At 40.0% G+C, this 19,635-nt stretch overlaps 2 protein-coding genes across 3 annotated transcripts; both read right to left on the bottom strand.

The window, feature by feature from the left end:
• Window positions 1-128: 128 nt before the first annotated feature.
• dnajb2 (DnaJ heat shock protein family (Hsp40) member B2) lies at window positions 129-11,775 on the bottom strand. Of its 2 annotated transcripts, XM_079464444.1 has the most exons (11): window positions 11,293-11,762; window positions 10,588-10,674; window positions 10,043-10,152; window positions 9,872-9,925; window positions 9,542-9,658; window positions 7,960-8,052; window positions 4,251-4,365; window positions 4,098-4,168; window positions 3,685-3,945; window positions 1,592-1,659; window positions 129-1,235 (listed from the first exon to the last, which is right to left on the bottom strand). In XM_079464444.1, exons 2-10 carry the CDS (start codon window positions 10,650-10,652, stop codon window positions 1,631-1,633), a joined length of 915 nt encoding a protein of 304 aa, XP_079320570.1. In that variant the 5' UTR covers window positions 10,653-10,674; window positions 11,293-11,762; the 3' UTR covers window positions 129-1,235; window positions 1,592-1,630. The 2 variants fall into 2 exon arrangements, with proteins under 2 accessions (XP_079320570.1, XP_079320569.1); XM_079464443.1 differs by lacking the exons at window positions 129-1,235; window positions 1,592-1,659 and having other exon boundaries at window positions 1,983-3,945; window positions 11,293-11,775.
• Window positions 11,776-13,929: 2,154 nt separating this feature from the next.
• On the bottom strand, window positions 13,930-19,196 carry LOC306898889 (tubulin alpha chain-like). The gene is made up of 4 exons (XM_079464763.1): window positions 19,145-19,196; window positions 15,741-15,963; window positions 15,134-15,282; window positions 13,930-15,049 (listed from the first exon to the last, which is right to left on the bottom strand). Exons 1-4 carry the CDS (start codon window positions 19,145-19,147, stop codon window positions 14,072-14,074), a joined length of 1,353 nt encoding a protein of 450 aa, XP_079320889.1. The 5' UTR covers window positions 19,148-19,196; the 3' UTR covers window positions 13,930-14,071.
• Window positions 19,197-19,635: the final 439 nt, after the last annotated feature.

The following is a 19,635-nucleotide window of genomic DNA, read 5'->3' as shown; positions in this document are numbered from 1 at the left end:
ATATCCTTTGATGTTGCAAAGCAGTCTTTACGATTACATTCATGTTCCTCAAATGCTTTCTTTACCTTGGAATGGCCCAAAAAATGAAACTCCATGCATCACATATAAAAATGACAAAACAACACAATGCTGTCTCATGCAAGTGAGCGTGGGTACATTCTATTTATGAACATGCCTGTACACAAATGTGCATCATCCGAAAAACACCTGCAATGTCGTACAGTTCCTGTAAGATTTCATTTAACGCTTTCACCTCCTACTGTAAATGTCTAGTGTAGCCTTTCTTTGTGTGATCGTTGTAAATAATTCACAGAGCTATGTTTGTCTATTCCTGTATGTTTATGAAAATTATCAAAAAAAGAGAGAAATATATGACTATAATTTTTAAATCATTATAAATTAAATGTGAATCTGTGTAGCAGCATTGATTGATGTGTGTGGCTCTTTTCATAATGGTCTCACTGCTTTATTATGACCATGCAGACAGAAATCTCACTTTTGACCTTCATCCCAAAAAATTACAAATGTTAAGCGTTCTATAATTTTTATTTCATTTATGTTGGAATTCCTTTATTTTATTCTCTTTTAATAGTGTGAACCTGGCGCTATATGAAAACATTTTGTTGTTGTAGCTCAGCCAGCCAAACACAAGAATATTGGCTCAACCAATGGCATGAGTTTGAATGTGCCGAACCAACCAACCAACAGAAGATGGGCAGTGTTTGGAAAATCTGTTATAAAACACGTGTTATCTTTGCAACTCTTTTGTGCGGCCAGTGGTATCAAAATACTTGATAGATTTGTAATATGAAGATACTACAATGATTGTTTACCTTAATTTACATTATTTGAAGACCTGCATATTACACTGTAGGTTATGAAATGCTAAGATTTAAAATAAAACACAGAGAAAACCCATGAAACAGATGAGTTATGAAGATTTTGAATTCTCAAATATAGCATGTAAAAGTGCAACTACTGGTTTGTCCATAAGTTATGATCAGTGCAGGTCGTAAATATAATTTCTATAAATAAAAAGATCCAGTCTTCTCTCTGTAAGGCTGAGCACACATTCATACACACACAGTGTACACATACGTTATTGACCTTTATGTAGCGTTGCCTGGGTTTTTTTCCAAATAAAACTTTGAAAAGGGTCTGAGCAGCAGGTGTGCCAGGCAGAGAGTGAGACAGTGAAGCAAAAAGAGTGAGCAGCACACCATGGAAAACTTCACCTGTTAGGGGCAGATGGATGAATCTAAAATTAGTCACCTTATAGTTCTTTCTGTTACGTTTGTTGAGTTAAATCCACACACACAGAAACTAAAAACACAGAAAATTGTTTGTCATTTTGATACTACAACAGTGCCTCCTAATACTTATTTTGCACGAGTTAAAATAAACTCCAATCATACAAACTTTGATATTTTCCTTACAGGAACACTGCATGTTCTCAGAGGCAACACTTGTAATTACACAAATTCATTTTTAATTAACCGAACTCATTATTACTATGAGAAGTTGGAAGGAAGGTCTGAGAACTATGCTAAAGTTCTTAAAGTTATTAAAAGAGGTGTACACCACGTTTTACCTCTGGGGTTAAGAGAGGGGGGGGGGTCACAGCCTCAGGTCAGCCTGTGAAGGCCTGGAAGTCGGACTCTGTAACGGTAGGGAGAACGAGTCAGGAAAAAATCATTACCATATTACATACAAATGCATATGAGGTCCACAAATAAAACCTGTGGGTGGGAGTGTGGAAATGAATGTGCGGTTAATGCAGGATGAATTGGTGCATAGAAAAACATAAGGAAAGGTCAAAGTTGCAGAAGTACGTTTTGCAACAGTTTGGAGCCCATTTTAATCTTTAAGCAAATAAAATATGCACAGCATGCATGGAACAGAGCCTCTCGGTAAATACAAAAAAAATAAAAATTGAAAAAGCAATTGTACAAAGAAACAGGTCCATTAAAAGAAATGCTTATGACGAAAATCGATTTAATAGTTTATTGTTCTTAATTTTATAATCGACAATGACTGAAACAAAATTTAATAAATTGATTAAGTTATATATACTGTATATGTATATATATATATAGTGTAAAACTGTATCCTTCAAAATAATGATTTTTTTTACAATATGAGGCAGCAATGTTTCTGAGCATTACATTTTTAATATATGTATAGACAGGAAAGGAATACGCTTTTCTGGCTACCGTACACAAGCCGGCACATAAATAATGCCATTTGTAATCAAAGCCATTAATTTCCAACCTAACAAAAAAGGCCCTAACAATAATCAACACTCAATAATACTGGTGATGAATACAATGTTACAGTCACTATTTCTCAGTTATTTGGCTATTGTAAGTAAATTGTTTATCCAAAGTACTTTCCAATACATATTTACATCATTAGTCAATATGATGCAGTGCATTCACGATGGGGTGACTAAACATGAGCCCTCGGAGACACTTTTTGTGCAAAAGTTTATAACTCTTTAAAGAGTCATGAGGGGATACTTTCATAACACTGTCTTCTAAACAAATGATAAAAATCACACATCACATTTAAAAGGAACTTCTAACAGAATAAAAAAGCAGGACAAAGTATCCTCAAAAGAGAATCAGACAACCTCCTTTCTAAAGCATCCATTTATTTAACCATAAGTCTACATATGTATCTGTATAGTGTCAAAATAACCTAAATAACCCAAAACTCTGATCTCGTAAAGAAAACTTCTATAATGATAATTCATAATAATCATTTAGGAATGAGATTATCGAAGTGTTTGAATGTTGCACTTTTAATGGGTTTCAGGTGGGCTTTTTCATGGATTTTAGGCTAAATGACCTTAAAATCTTAAGCATTTCTCACACAATATATTTATTTGCTTCAGAAGACATTTATAAACCCAATGAAGTCATTTAAGTTAGTTTTATGATGTTTGTGCTTTTTGGGGCTTTAACAAGTTGGAAGCTATAGTCATAAAGAGAGATATTTTTCATTAAAACAAAAGAAAACAGGTTTGTGTTTGTGAGATGGATAGTGAATACATTATTAAAGAATGTTCATTTTGGGTAGAAATAATTTGAGCCAGCATGTATATTATGAGCTAAAACTTTAAACTTTTAAAGCCTAAAAATGCTCACAGAATGTATCATTTCTCAAATGTAGTGTATATTACTGTTTTATTAGCTGATGTTTGAGAAGATTTCTATGTGATAAATAAACACATGTTTGGCACCTGTTATTTAAACCTCAAGGCATGATTCTATAAAAAAATAGTACCACCTTGTGCTTTGTCATAAGCCCTGTTAAAACACATAGAATGAGCTTTAAGTCAAGGTACAGTCCAAAACTTCACTAAGGTCAAACACACGTCACACGCACAAAATTATTACCCTCAAACTTACTAACAGACCACACACTGACACTTCCTCCTCTTTTTTACCGCATCGCTCCCATTGGCCATACTCTTCACATTCTCCTTTGCTTTCACAACAACATTCTCCTGGTGCATGATTTCTGAACCGTGAACCGGCCCTGTTTCTCTATCGTCTAAAGATGGGGAGGTGCTGCCTGTTGAATCATCAGTCTTTTGACTCTCAGATTTGGTTTTCTGAGGGGCGTCCCTCCTATTCCCACCCTCACCAGCCCCTGGTTGTGTCCCCCCTGCCCCGGCACCTGATATCATGTCCTCTGCTCCCTGTTGGGCATCCATCTCTGATAAGCTGTAGGCCAGCGCCATCTGCAGGTCATCATCCTCATCATCTTCACTGGCATCAGGGCGATGATAGAAAGGGGCGGCACTAAAAGAGCGCAGGGCGGGGTTTATAGGGGTGTTGTGAGAGTGATGGAGTCGTGGCTGTTGGGGTTGTCTAGAAGGCTGTCCGGACTCTTCTCTACGGCTCAGTTCTAAAGCCAGCGCCATCTCATCCTCCACACCTGCACACACAAACACAGCTGAACGTTAAATCGGATCTACATGAACACAAATGAAAGTAAATGTATTTTATAAAGACATTTTTTATTTTAAAATAAAGAAAGCACGAATAATAGCGAGGCAAATCTAGTTTCATGTTGTTTATAAAGATTACCATTGATAAAGACAGTTTTTAGAACCCCGTCCTCCTCGACCTCTGTTCTCTCCTGCCCATTTTCATTGATCCTGTGGTGGAAATGGAATTTTTATCACAAAGAATTTGATCAGTCATATAAATAGTGAGTAGTTTGCAAAGAAGCAAACTTACTTTTTTGTAGTGATACGTTTTCCATTGACAATGCGGGTTGAAGTGGAAACCGACTTGAAGTTTGCCCCTCCCATACTGCCCATGCCTCCCATTGAGGAGAAGGATGTAAAATCAACTGTTGGCATCAGAACAAATACACAAATGCAGCTTTTAATTTGTAACTATTTTATTTCATCATTTACCCACCCGCACTGTCACGGTGTGTGGACAGAACCCAAACGCAGGCAGCAGAGTTAAATAACAAAAACTTTATTTAAACAAAAGACCCTCGATGGGGAGAACATGATCTAAAACAAGACAAAAGTGTAAACTAAAACTTCCCACATGGGGAACAAAACAAACAAAGTCCTTTGAATAATATATCAACAAAATCCACAAACTTAGAACAGGAACAAACACGATAATCCATAGACAGGAATAATCCAACAAGGTGACGTGAGGAGGTACGATAATGACAAAATGACAATGAACCGACAAGGGACAGAGGGAAAACTGGGGCTTGATAAAGGGAAAACACTAACAAGGACTGATGACACAGGGAGAGTGGCCACAGGTGACAAGGATGAAACACTAAGGGAGCTAACAGGAGGATTGCACGAGGCAGGTGAGGGGACTGAAACACTAAGGGAAAGATGGATCAGGGCTGGAGACAAGACTAACACTAATGGACTGCAAACAGGGAAACAAGGGGGCGGGGCTAAAGGACGTGACACCGGAGAGAGAGCATGGCTTCTCAAACCAAAACAATGCTCTTTCTCCACACAAAACACATGGGACTGACATGATCCTGCCACAAGACTCGAAAACCAAGACAAGGAGAGGCAGGATCATGACAGAGCGCCCGCCTTAAAGAACTCCTCCAGGAGTTCTTCAAGATCACACTAAACATGACAAGACTGACAGACAGGAGGACAGACACCATAAACACAGAACAGAACACACTAGGGGCAGGGCTGACATGACTAGAAAGGGATTGGGGTTGGACAATAAAATAAACATCAATGGGAAGGGGGGAGGCGGAATTGGTGGGAAAAACTTGGGAACATAACTGGGTGGGGACTTAGGAGGGACAGGACCCTGCTTCCTAGAGCTGGGCGGAGGGGTGGGGTAGGAAGGTCTGGGCATGGAAGGGATACCTCTCTTGGAGTGGGAGGAACTAGAAGGGGTAGGGCATGACAGGACGGCCGTAGTAGGGAACGGCTGGGGCAAGGCTGACTGGTTTGTAGGTTGGAGGGCCGGCTGGGCAGGACTTGACGCCGGCTGGAAGGCCGGCAGGGCAGGACTTGACGCCAGCTGGAAGGCCGGCAGGGCAGGACTTGACGCCGGCTGGAAGGCCGGCAGGGCAGGACTTGCCGCCGGCTGGAAGGCCGGCAGGGCAGGACTTGACGCCGGCTGGAAGGCCGGCAGGGCAGGACTTGACGCCGGCTGGAAGGCCGGCAGGGCAGGACTTGACGCTGGACTGGGTGCAGGTGGGACCACCGGACTTGGGACCACCGGGACCACCGGACTGGACGGGACCACCGGACTGGACGGGACCACCGGACTGGACGGGACCACCGGACTGGACGGGACCACCGGACTTGACGCCTGGGCAGGGCTGAATACCGGCTGCTGGGCAGGACAGGATGGTGCCACTCTCCTCTGCCTCTTCCTCTTTGACCGGCTCACAGGACGTGTGGGCGGCTGCAGAGTAGCGGTGGGGGACCCCACTATCTCCGTGCTGGAAGAGTCGGACGGGGAGTCCCACGATTCCCTCCGTCCACGCCTACCACGGAGGCTAGCTGGTGGTGGAGCAGAGGGTGAGGAGAGGCCCACGGCCCCGATTTGCAGGGTATGGCCCTCGGGGATGGCGGCCAGCGGGGTGGAAAAACTGGGCTGGACTGAGACACTGGGCTCCGGCCGATTCATGGCATACCTGATCAGGTCTGTGAAGCCCAGCAGTCTCAGCATCTGCATCTCCCACCCCGCTAGTGGTTGGTTGAGGCCGCCATTGAACAGGACCATCTGTTCCTGCTCACTGTGGACCATCTCCCCTGCCACCTCAAAGAAGCGGTCCGCGAACTCCAATACATCACAGTGCCCCTGGCGTAAACGGAGGAGGCGATGAGCCTGGGTCGCTCGTCTTGCCTCCATCTTGCCTGCTGGGTTCGAAGTTGGTCGGTTCATTCTGTCACGGTGTGTGGACAGAACCCAAACGCAGGCAGCAGAGTTAAATAACAAAAACTTTATTTAAACAAAAGACCCTCGATGGGGAGAACATGATCTAAAACAAGACAAAAGTGTAAACTAAAACTTCCCACATGGGGAACAAAACAAACAAAGTCCTTTGAATAATAAATCAACAAAATCCACAAACTTAGAACAGGAACAAACACGATAATCCATAGACAGGAATAATCCAACAAGGTGACGTGAGGAGGTACGATAATGACAAAATGACAATGAACCGACAAGGGACAGAGGGAAAACTGGGGCTTGATAAAGGGAAAACACTAACAAGGACTGATGACACAGGGAGAGTGGCCACAGGTGACAAGGATGAAACACTAAGGGAGCTAACAGGAGGATTGCACGAGGCAGGTGAGGGGACTGAAACACTAAGGGAAAGATGGATCAGGGCTGGAGACAAGACTAACACTAATGGACTGCAAACAGGGAAACAAGGGGGCGGGGCTAAAGGACGTGACACCGGAGAGAGAGCATGGCTTCTCAAACCAAAACAATGCTCTTTCTCCACACAAAAACACATGGGACTGACACGATCCTGCCACAAGACTCGAAAACCAAGACAAGGAGAGGCAGGATCATGACACGCACGTCATTCTAATAGAGGTTTCTAACCAAACCCAAACGCGGTTAATCGCGCTATTCGCGTGTTGGACGCTTGAACATTTTGAGTTTACTCGATTCATTCGCGCGTGAAATTCGCTTCATTACAGAGCAGACACGAATCGGCGTCATGGGGGGGGGGGTTTCTGCCAGGCGACTCCAGTCTTGTTGCGAAATGGCTGACATGGATTTTGTTGAGAGGTTAGCTGCGCAATATGTGCTTCGGAAGGCTGAAGAACGACGTAGACTCGTTCGACGCCTTGTGTGGATCCATCAGATCCTTCGGGGGCACAGACCTTTATTGTTGTATTCGATTTCTGCCTCCGCTCGCTATGTCATAATCATGGCCCTGCTAGAGCAGGCTCCTGATTGGTTAATGCGGCGCGAATATTCGCAAAAGTTCAGATTTTTCAACTTGCGAAATTCGCGCGAATCGCACAAGTAGGTCTACCGCGTCTTTGCATTGACTTAACATGTAAATCACTCGCGCTTAATGCTTCATTCATCTTTGGTGTGAACACACTATAAGCCTGACTATATAAGACTTTCTTTCTTTTGAAGAACACAAAAAAATATTTTGCAGATTGTTGATAACCAAACCACACTTTCACTACCATTGTATGGACATGACATTTCTGAGACACTTCTCAAAATATCTTATTTTGTGTTTCACAGAAGAAAGAGTCATATATAGGTTTGGAATGATGTGAGGTTGATCAAATGACTAAGAAAAAATATATTTTTGGGGGGTAAACTATCCCTTTGATGTTACCAAATGAAATGAAGCAAAATTCACCTAAATTAAGTATTAATCTGGGTGTATGTACTGTACAGAAGGAGTATGAAATCTATTATGTAGACCAGTGTGAAGAAAACTAACCATTTGCTGAGGGGAAGGAGAAGAAGCGACTGGGTCCAAGCCTGGAGGAGGAGCTGTGAAATCCACTATGCATCCCACCAAATGGGAAATCATCTAATGTGAGAGTGGGTAGAGAATGACAGACAGTTAAAGAGGGTAACTCCAGCAAAATACTACGGCAGTAATTGCGATGGAATGTGGTGAGCTGGTGAGAACTGTGGGTGGATGGTGAAAATCTTAAAATGATTTTAGCACCAGGTCGATATTTAAATTCAAATGATGTATTCCAGGGACTTTATGATGCCAGGGACCCTAAATATGATAAACCTATTGCGAAAGATCACCTTACTAAATTACATATCGTTCTGTAAATGTATTAATATCTCATTTTCAATATTGGCTACATTTAAAGTACAGCTGGATGTATAAAACTGATAGGAAACATTTTCAATGCAAATGTATTTGTACTGTAGCAACTTTAACAATAAATCTTGTTTCATGACAGATTTTTACGTATGCACAATAATGTGTACCAATACATGTTTTTGCAAGTATTCAGAACAAGGTATATCAAAAATCAATGTGAACAGACAGGCAGAAAATGCATTTATCAAAATATTGGATCTTTGCATTAAATTGCTGGTAATTTGCCTATTTTATATTATTTAATTATATTCTTAAGAACCAAAACACAACTTTTTACTTCTTTTTTGCTAGGGTATTGAAATTAGTATACTGCATACTACAGTTTAAGGCCACTTATTCATTCTTTATTACACATTTGTAATATTATTATTTTATTATTGTTTTGCATATTCTTAATAATAGTAAACATTCACAACCAAGTGGATTATTTTTGTTGGACATTCTTTGCTTTTTGCCCCTCGTGGCTTGGTTATTTTCCTGTTTTTTGTGCCTGTTTGCCTTCCCCTTGTTTTTGCGAACCTGGGTATCGGTTTCTCCTCACACACCCTGACAAAGTTTTGTGGAATTTTGTGTGACTATTATAAAAAAGCTAATATTTTGTCATGTTAAATGTAGCCACCCTTTGCCTAGAATTTGCCTTAATGTGTGTCCTATCAGCATTTTATCATGGGGGATCTTGAGGGATTCTTATTGATGCATCTTTTGGCTATTTTTCTTCTGTATTCGGTCCTAGTCACGTTTTAAAAATCTAGCTAAATAAATTAATATGCTAGCACAATAAAACATTTCTCTACGTAACAAATTTCAATCATTTAAAGTAGATCACACTCATGCCATTTCAAACCTGTATGACTGTCTCTCTTCTGCAGAACACAAAGGCAGATATTTTGAAAAATGTTGGTAAAAGAATAGCACAGTCCCCCATTCACTTCTATTGTAACCAATGCAAGTGAATGGGGGGGCTGTTAACAACATACTTAAAAATATCTTCTTTTGTGTTCTATGGAAGAAAGAAAGTCATACGGGTTTGAAATGACAAGAGGGTTAGTAAATGATGACAAAATTTAATTTTGAAGGTGAACTACTCAAAACAATCATGAAACAGCAATAGTATTGGTAAATGAGGTACAGAAAGAACATTCTGAATCATCTTAATACTAACACCCTGGGAACCCACCAAAGAAGTCAACAAATGGGTCCTGCCCTCCAAAAAAATCTCGAAAAACCTCATCTGGGCTGCGGAATGTGAAGGTGAATCCTGGGAAGTCGTCAGGAAACGATGAGCTGCTAGAGCCTAAGAGACAGATGTAAGAATATGTGAAATCTGACACACATAACAAACAACAAATGTCAAGTGGCATGGGGTCTTGAATGCACTGTTATTCACTTAAGTCAAAACATCTGTAATTTCTTTAACACCAGCTAGAGGGAGGTAAACTTTAAATTTTAACCATTGGTTGTAATGAGTTGCTTGTCATTTTAAGGAGGACAAGCAAGTTTTGCTTACCTGAGCTTGGCACACCCGATCTACCATATCTGTCAAAAGCCTCCCGTTTGCTTTCTTGGAAATGAGAAAACACCACAGTGAAATGTAAGCAAGACCCAAACATTGAAGAAAGAAGAAATACTTTTTGAACATGCATAGCTAAAAATCATATAAAAATGTTGAATATTTTACTGTCTGAAAGAACTTCATAAGCCTCTGCTATCTCTTTGAATTTTCTCTCTGCCTCCTCCTTGTTGTCTGGGTTTTTGTCAGGGTGCCAGCGTAAAGCCAGTTTCCTGTAACTGTACAAACAAATAAATAAACATTTAGGCAAACTTATCTCGAGTGCAATTTCAAGATGGTGTTAGGAAAAAACGAAAGTGAAAAAGTCATTTACTACTGTAATAAAGACTCAAGAGTAATGAAAAAACTGATAACATAAGTGATTCGTCATTCTGTCTGTCAACTAGAACGTTAAAGTAAAGTTGGAAGTAAAACGTAATAACATACCAACAACAGATAAAATACTTTCACAGTTAAGTTATTTATAAACCTTTTAGTGAGGCAACACAAGCCACTTAACCATTGAAACATACATATAATAAAATAATTAAATATAGACAAACAGTAATCTAAGAATACTTCTCTTTTGGAAATGTAAGTACTATTCAACAGTACCACAGCCAAACCTTCCCAAAAAGCCACTTTTTGGTTAAGTAAAGGGACATTTCACTTACGCTTTCTTGATGTCTTCTTGAGAAGCATTTCGTGACACTCCCAGGACATCATAATAATCCACCATTGCGCCCTTGAGCTCAATGCACCTGTTGCGCACATGTGTGTATGTGAAATGACATCATGATTAATAATGGCAATGTGTACATTTATTTAAAAGGCTTTAAATGCTTTTGTTTTTAAAAGTTACTACATTCCAATTCTTGTTATTGTCACACATGTAATTATTCAAATCAATTGCCATAATGTCATAACACAACAATAACAGGCCATAGATGCCAAGAATCATGGACATTTATAACATATGGAAACATTTCACATTACATTGTATTTTGATGATTATTTAAAGTAAACCATCTATGTAAACAAAGTTATTTTAATGGCAGATCAGATTTTCAACCATAAACAAATGTTCTAACGCATATCGATAGCAACAGTTCAATAAACTGTTCATATTAAAGGTTTATCACAAACATAGGCCGGTATTTCACCGGAGTGTCGCCTGCCCATGTCTGGAAGTCACTGGAAACCGGACACAATGTGATGTTATTTCAAGCTCGAACTTGAAACGCGATTTGTGTGGCCATATGTCCACAGACAGCTGCGGGTGCTGTTACGGTCGATCATTCACACAACTCCATACAAATACGGGGTTTAATACGTTATTTTAACGTAACCCGAGTTATGACGGTCCACGTAACATTTACCTTTTTTAGAAGTATTCACCCAGCAGTCGTTCCTCTGTAAACGGACCTGAAATATTTCGGCGAACGACAGTGTCCCGAGACGCTGATCGCAGGAACTGACGCTCTTTTAACGCACGCGTGAGTGCGGAATTCCGTTAGAATGCCCTGCTTACCGTTGACATATTGGGCTTCATGACTTCAGTGTGTAATCTAGCCCTCTATATCTGTAAATGCTTCACCCTTCTGCAGCGAATGCGGTTCGTCACGCCAAAGTCCCTTGAAGGAAAATCCCCGCACTCGGCGGCGCATCTGGGTAGCTATTTTCATACAAGACCAAATCTACCGAATCTTGTCATGGGTGATGACAGCTACCTTAGTGAATAATTTATTTGAATACCAATAAAACAGGACTTTAACTGAGTCATATTCTTCTAAAATCAAAGTGTGTCAAAAACAACGCTTTTATATGTTGTACCAGCTACTGCGCGTGCGCAAACTTTGGGAAACGCTCAGTGTAGGGCCCCTCCCCTCATAGGATGTTGGTCCTTAACGATAAGACGATTGGCTCGTTTTACTAGAAGGCGGTACTTCCTTCGCTAGAGACCGAATTGAGTACTGCACTTTACCCCATTCAAAGTAACATGTCTGCAATGTCTTGCTATTCTCTAAAGTCTTTGGTCACGCTCAGCTGAGCTACGGTTTAAAGCGTCTGTAGAACATGCCAGTGTTTGTGTACGTAACGCACGCCGCACCCTGCCCACTTCAGGCTAGACGAAAACGTGTATAAAGGCTGTAAAAAACCTGCTAAGGAAACTACGGGTACTTCGACTAGTACGCTACATGGGCTTATTTCTGATGATAATGTGCTCCCATTACATAAAACGTCTTTGTAATTAAACATGCTATAAATCCTACAAACGTAATTTGTTGGTCAAAACAATCAAACTACCTGTTTATCAGCCCGGTTAATAGCAAACGAAATATAAAAAGAACAAATAGAGGGCTTGGTGATCAAAATATTGAAAGGTAAAGAGACAGAGCAAGTTATTCGATTTCATTATAAGATCATAAAAACCTCAGAATCACCTTCTCAGTATATCTTTATATTTCCAGTTGCTCCTTAACGTATTTAAGAGGATTCCTCTAATTCATCGGACATTTTGTTTTGTATCCAGTGAATTCTATGTCTTTGTAACACTTTGGGGGAATATCAGTGTATTAAACTTACTTTTATTCAGGCTACCAAAATGATTCTCCCATATTGCCCTCCAGCGTTGTATTATAAGAACTACACCAGAATGTTGTACAAGTAGGCTACTAGTTGTACCAGTACCAATATCCGTATATAATATATGGTTATCAGTCAAAGAAAGGTCAACAGTAAATATGGAGTAATGGACAACAGTATAGAGCAGTTATAAAATGTGTTATGTGATATCTCTATTGTGTAGGGGGCCATTGGAGTAAAATTGGTATAGTGACCAAAAGGTTCTCTGTAGAGATTTCTATGATTTCTCAAAATTCGAAATTGGGGATGACTAAAACAAGCTGTAAAGAAGATAACATGATTTTTTTTGACAAAAGTACTCAGAGGTTTTCAAGTATTGGTAGATAACCATCCACTTGTCTCCAAAAGAAGTGTGCAAGTTAAAGGATAAAAACTATAAAAAACATGCTTTATCATTGCTCCTTATCAACCCGTTATTTCCTTGCATTGTTTTGAAAGAATTGCTACTCTACACTGTCAGTATGGCTTCTTGCATTTAACATTGTTTTGAATTGATTTAAGTGTTGATTTGTTAATTTAATTAATTGTGAAAATGTACTGTATACAAATGTACTGTTTTTTATGAACGATTTACACAGAAATTCAATCTGCTGTGTGTTACAGCCTTTTTTCTGTTCAGTGTAATGAATGGCATCATTTTTTAACACTGCTTTGAATAAGTTATTTTTTAAACAGTTGCAAAAAGAATCTGAGGCGATATATATATATATATTTTGTAATTGACTGTTTGGGTGTGTTTCCCTGCCTTCAGCCTTATTGTCATCAATCTTTATATTTTCTGGCATGCGCTACCTATTCATTCTCTCTTTCTTAGTGTCTTTTCTGAAATTTTGATGCCCTGCCCTTTCAAATGCAAAGTAGTTATTTTGTTGAAGTTCCTGTCCGACCATAGTTTACATTTGTCTAGACAGATCTTTCATTGAAGTTGCATAATGTAAACATGTAGCTTCTTTCTTCTTTTTCCTTCTTTGTATGGTTTGAGATTTTACTTGTTCTGTCAATCTGTCAACAAGTTACACATACCACCTTGATATATAGGGTCAATATATAATAAATCAGCCTTTTGTCCACATCTCCTAACATTAAATGTTGTCTCTAATTTTGGAGACATTTTTTCTGTATGCACATGAAATAAAATATTTTTATAAATAATATATAAACAAAATAAAGTATAAATTATCTCTCAAACACACACACTTACAAATGACAATAATGTTATACTTCTATATAATACTATACATTCTTATTGTGGTGACATTTTCTTCATGAACTTATGTTTTGTCTGCTAAAATAATTTCAAAAGTCAGTCACATGGTACACGTCAAGCAACTATATGTTTAGGTTTCAGACCAATGATAAACATACACACAGACATTCCTCCTTTTTTATTCAAGTTTTGTTAACAGAAAACGAATCATAGTTCACATTAACTTTTAAATATTTATGATCAGACTTAATGGTCATATTTTGTTTGGCTGGGAGGCTAGGTAAGGCTTAGATGATTCTGCCTCTTTAATATTCTTCTCCCTCTTCATCTTCATCTCCCACGCTGTCTGTGCCCACTTCTTCATAATCCTTCTCCAGAGCCGCCATGTCTTCTCTTGCCTCTGAAAATTCTCCTTCCTCCATTCCCTCTCCAACATACCAGTGCACAAAGGCTCTCTTGGCGTACATCAGATCGAACTTGTGATCTAGTCGAGCCCAGGCCTCAGCAATGGCTGTAGTGTTGCTCAGCATGCACACAGCCCTCTGAACCTTTGCCAAATCTCCACCAGGTACCACAGTTGGGGGTTGGTAGTTGATGCCCACTTTGAAACCAGTGGGGCACCAGTCCACAAACTGAATGGTGCGTTTGGTCTTAATGGCAGCAATGGCGGAGTTGACATCTTTGGGCACCACGTCTCCACGGTAGAGAAGACAGCAGGCCATGTACTTACCGTGACGAGGATCACACTTTACCATCTGATTGGATGGTTCAAAACAGGCATTGGTTATGTCAGCCACAGACATCTGCTCATGGTATGCCTTCTCAGCAGAGATCACCGGAGCATATGTCGCCAGAGGGAAATGAATACGTGGGTAGGGCACCAAATTGGTCTGGAACTCGGTGAGATCCACATTGAGAGCTCCATCGAATCTCAGCGAGGCTGTAATGGAGGACACTATCTGACCAATGAGCCTGTTGAGGTTAGTGTAAGAGGGACGCTCAATGTCCAGGTTTTTACGGCAGATGTCGTAGATGGCTTCGTTGTCCACCATGAAGGCACAGTCGGAGTGCTCCAGGGTGGTGTGGGTCGTCAGGATGGAGTTGTAAGGCTCCACCACTGCTGTGGACACTTGAGGAGCAGGATAGATGGCAAACTCAAGTTTGGACTTCTTGCCATAGTCAACAGAGAGACGCTCCATCAAGAGCGAGGTGAAGCCAGAGCCAGTACCACCACCAAAGCTGTGAAAAATTAGAAATCCCTGAAGGCCAGTGCACTGATCAGCCTGTTGGAATAAGAGGGAATTAGAGGGAAATTCCATTATAATTTAAGACCACAGTCAAGATTTTGAACTGTTAGGAAATCTCACCAGTTTCCGGGTTCTGTCCAGCACCAGGTCAATGATCTCTTTACCAATAGTGTAATGACCACGGGCGTAGTTATTAGCAGCATCTTCTTTGCCCGTGATTAGTTGTTCGGGATGGAACAATTGGCGATATGTACCTGTGCGCACCTCATCTGAAGGAAAAACAAGTTAAGTTACTGGAGTCCCAGCAGTTAAAGTAGTGGTATGATGTCCAGCTATGGAAAATAGATGTATACGCCCTTTATTCATTAATATTTCAACGTTTTTGTACATGTTGACTAGTTGAGAATAAACTGAAGCTCAGGCTTGAGTATGATATAAGGTGGCTTGAGAAGAAAATATACACAACACATGAGCAAAGCTACATATTGTCAATTAATCTATATTTGTATGCATAACATAGAGAAACCGATATGTGACTGAAAACATTTTTATCTTTTAATGGTAATGTAAAAAATATATAAACTGTATAATATACAGTATAAGAAATGTAATAAGTCCAACAATCATGCTGTATAGTTTTTCAAAATGATTGCTTTTAAATATGTTGCTTTTTTCCCCTTGGTTTTTTAAATAATTGACCATATTCTGTCATCTAGGTTCAACTTACCAATCACGGTGGGTTCCAGATCAACAAAGATGGCACGTGGAACATGTTTTCCTGCTCCAGTCTCACTGAAGAATGTGTTGAAGGAATCATCTCCTCCTCCAATTGTCTTATCACTGGGCATCTGTCCATCCGGCTGAATCCCATGTTCTAGACAGTAAAGCTCCCAGCATGCATTTCCCATTTGGGCCCCAGCTTGGCCAACATGCATTGAAATACACTCACGCTATTTGTGGAGAAAGAAGGATGAAAATGTATATGATTACTCATGATATCAACCAGTTATGTGCTGTGTTGGTCAATTAGTAAATATATTAGTAATATGTATTTATTTCAATGATAGGTTTTTGAGTTACTGTACCATCTGATCGTTTGATTATTCCATTCAATATAACAATGGAAAAAGAAAAAAAGAGTCGATATATCGTTTTTCTGTATGAAAAAAAACTTTATTTTCTTCTTATGTCATCTTGAAAAGGAAATCCATTAAACAAATAAACCAAAATGAAATAACGACCCTATTACTGTTTTTAAATTTTGGGGTAATTTCCCACAGCCTTCTGCACGTGCATGCGAGTGCACCTAGAGTTCCTCATGAATCTCGTGATCGATCAGATATCATTAGGGGTGTGAAGAGACAGTTATCCCACAAGACGGGACAGGAAAAATACGATTTTTAGACTTTTTTAAAGAAATCCTCAATGATGAAATATATAGGCTGTAAGTCTTTTATTCTCATTACAAACACAAAATGCAAAAATAATTGGCATTATAAAATCAAAGTGTGGAGCAGTAGTAGAGAACAAGAGAGTGGCAGCAAATGCCATCCCCCCACTACGCCCAGGCTAACTCGCTAAATAGGCAACCCTTCATTCGGGAGGGGCAGAAAACGCGGGCCAAGCCCTTAACCCCAGATTCAGGCCTGCTGAGCATAGCCAGGGATTTGGAAAATGCGAGTTCATTTAAACCACAGACTAATTTTCCCCTTGGAAATTGCAGTGACCAACCTGTGGCGGGACATGGTTCTGTGGTCCAGCTCGAGTAGGACAGTCCTCATAGTTGAGTTGACTGTTCCTTGGGAAGAGGTCTAATGGTTGTCAAAGAACTTGCCACTGTTGCTGAGAGAGGCAGCCACTGGCTGTGGTTGAAACGGAGGACACAGTGTGGGCTGCCAAATGACCACATAATGGAATGGTATTGTGTATTGTTATGTTATACCATACTGAATACATATATTGCCTGCGAATGTATTCAGAGCCGATCCTAGACGTCTGGGGGTCCTAAGCCAACTTGTGTGGGGGCCCTTGTCATAGTTCAATTTAGATAAACATAACTGTAAACTGTCAGCTGAATTTAAATTATTCTTTACCTAGAGTGGCACGTGGTTCTGGAACCATCTAGCTAACACGCAAATGCGGTGCGTTTTTACTTAATGAGTGATTAACAAAAACAAAACATGATAAAAATAGTTTACTAGTTTAATAGGAGAACCCATCATTAATTCTCTAAATGTTATGACACAAAAATGACATATTATCATGAGCATACAGTGGATTGCAGTGGTGTGCATTATAGCTGACACCCACATGAAGACTGTAGGCTACGGCTGGTTTTCAGACTGTAAGCCATAACCTTTAAACGCAATTGAAGTTAGAAACGTGTATATTAATATGTAGTCTATGTAACTTTGGAGACGGTCCCTAAATTCAGACGATCAAACGTCCAACGTCAACCCCAACTTAATGCCAGTGGATAAATACTGAATTTGTAAATCTGTCCTTGTATAATTTGGCAAAACTAAATAAGACTTTGAAAAAGTACAAAAACACACGAGGCCTTGTTCTTTTGCTTCGGGTTCTTGGCGTTTTTCGACTACAGACGGATAGCTCGTTTATAGCCCTGGCCATATGTAATCATGCGTCATTACATCACGCGCGGCGAATGTGATCATCTGCCGCACACTACACGATGTCCGAGACCCATGATGTCAAAATAATTAAATTAATTAAGTATTAATATCAATTATTAATCGGCAAGTTATATAAATATAATGTATAACGTTATAATGTATTTGATTCGGTGCTCAAGGGGCCCCCTGGTGGTGCAGAGGCCGTACGCAACCTGCGTAATCTGTGTATAGGGAGGATCGGCTCTGATAACGTAAACACCAGTGCTTTATGCACGAGGCGCTGCAGACGCGAGTGAAGGTTAAAACCCGTACAGTACGTCTAGCGCCTGAAACGGTGAAAACGTTGCGCAGCGTGATGGAAAATCACATTGGCCGGTCAGTGAAGCTCACAGCAGCACGCACATCCTTTGTGCCGTGATTAGCGTGTTCTGTACAGTAATGAAAACAGGTCGCGCCACAACAAAATTGTCACAAAAATGTACACTCACACAAATGCTCCCACATATATTTTGTTACCGGTTAAATTTTGGCAGCATATGCGACTAAAACGGTCACAATTTCGAGCCCATCCCTCCATCATGCCAATTGCGTTAGGATATTGTGTTCTCGAGAGACCAATCGGATCGTGCTACGAGATCTCGTCACACCCATAGAAATCACCCAATAATGAAATAAAAACAGTGACGTTATGTCGTTTTGGTTTATTTATCGTTTTGTTTTTATTTATCGATCTAATGTTCAATGCAGAACTCATTTTCGTTCTTATTACAATTATATGCATGTTTTGTCTGTGGAATACAGAGTGTATGTGAGTGTCTTTGACCGCAATGCTCAGTCCAACCCCTCCCTGTCCCATTTAGCTACACACACGTCTTTGTGTAACAGACAGAGATGCCTCGCTGGGCCGTTATCTCTAGAACAGTTATATCTATTATCCCGTGCTGCCGTTTTGGTCACTCATGGTCTCATCTTGTACCAATGCCTCTCTGTATATTATAAAGACATGCAGTTGTTCTTTCTCCCAGTAACAGCCTCCCTTTTCATGTTGCAATTCCCCTTCTTTCCTCTATAGTTAAAGGAGGTTTTGGGGAGATATTTGGGTTCAGCTGAAACACTAAACATAGAGGATGTCATATTCAGAAAAGGACTTTCCTGCTTTAATCTATTTGATGGTCTAGTATCAGGCTTTTAAAGCCATATAGCCACATCCTTTATAGAATGAATGGCACACACTGTGCCTAACACTCAAATAGGCTCAATGTGGTTCCTAATAAACTATTTGTAAGAAAGAAATGTAGCAATTCACAAAAAAATGCTAACTTTGTTATCCACTCAGAAATGAATAAAACCAAATAAAATTATATTAAAACATTGCACCGAGTGTATCAAAATTTGATTGCTTTGCCTTAACTGAACAAAATGCTCATTATTATGTGCATTTTAATGCAGTGTTTTATGAAAAGAGTAAAAATAAAAATAAATCAAGAATAACACTTACCATCTTGTCAGATTTCCCTTCAGGCCGACTTGAGGATTCGGAAAGAGAAGGCAGATGTGGTCTAATAAAAGGAGAGGTGGGGTTTTTATAGGAAGGGAGGAGGGAGGAGGAGAGAGAGAGAGAGTAAGCAGGAAGCAGATAGATAGCCTGTTGGCGTGAGGAGAGCAATGCAGAAGAGCTGTCCTTCCTCCATTAGCTATAGAGGGCTGTTCTCTAGGGAGTCCCGTGTCTGTGAAAACCATCTGGACATGGTACTTGCTTTTAGGCATGATATAATACAGCAAGATGCTAAAAACATATTCTACGGACTATTTCAAATATCTCTGTGCTCATGTGTTAGATCTGTATTCCAACTATTGCAACTGATATCTTGAGTATTTCTATAACATGATGCTTGCAGCATCATTCCTTATTGCTTGAGATTCATGTAATACAAAAAGCCTACAGATGGTGAAAATATTATTTCATACAAGCTTCGTAATTGCTTCCAA

The sequence above is a fragment of the Barbatula barbatula genome (genome assembly GCF_947034865.1).
Source record: "Barbatula barbatula genome assembly, chromosome: 9".
Classification (NCBI taxonomy): domain Eukaryota; kingdom Metazoa; phylum Chordata; class Actinopteri; order Cypriniformes; family Nemacheilidae; genus Barbatula; species Barbatula barbatula.
The sequence above is the reverse complement of the archived record's forward strand: the minus strand, read 5'-3'. Positions and strand labels throughout refer to the sequence as shown.

Coding starts and splice junctions, on each gene's coding strand:
- dnajb2 (XM_079464443.1), bottom strand. CDS start 10,652: ATGGTGGATTATTATGATGTCCTGGGAGTGTCACGAAATGCTTCTCAA. Junction 9,926..10,042: donor TTATGAAGTTCTTTCAGACA/GTAAAATATTCA, acceptor CTCATTTCCAAG/AAAGCAAACGGGAGGCTTTT. Junction 3,946..4,097: donor AAAAACTGTCTTTATCAATG/GTAATCTTTATA, acceptor TTGTGTGTGCAG/GTGTGGAGGATGAGATGGCG.
- LOC306898889 (XM_079464763.1), bottom strand. Junction 15,283..15,740: donor TCTGGAACCCACCGTGATTG/GTAAGTTGAACC, acceptor TTTTTCCTTCAG/ATGAGGTGCGCACAGGTACA. Junction 15,050..15,133: donor TGGACAGAACCCGGAAACTG/GTGAGATTTCCT, acceptor TTATTCCAACAG/GCTGATCAGTGCACTGGCCT.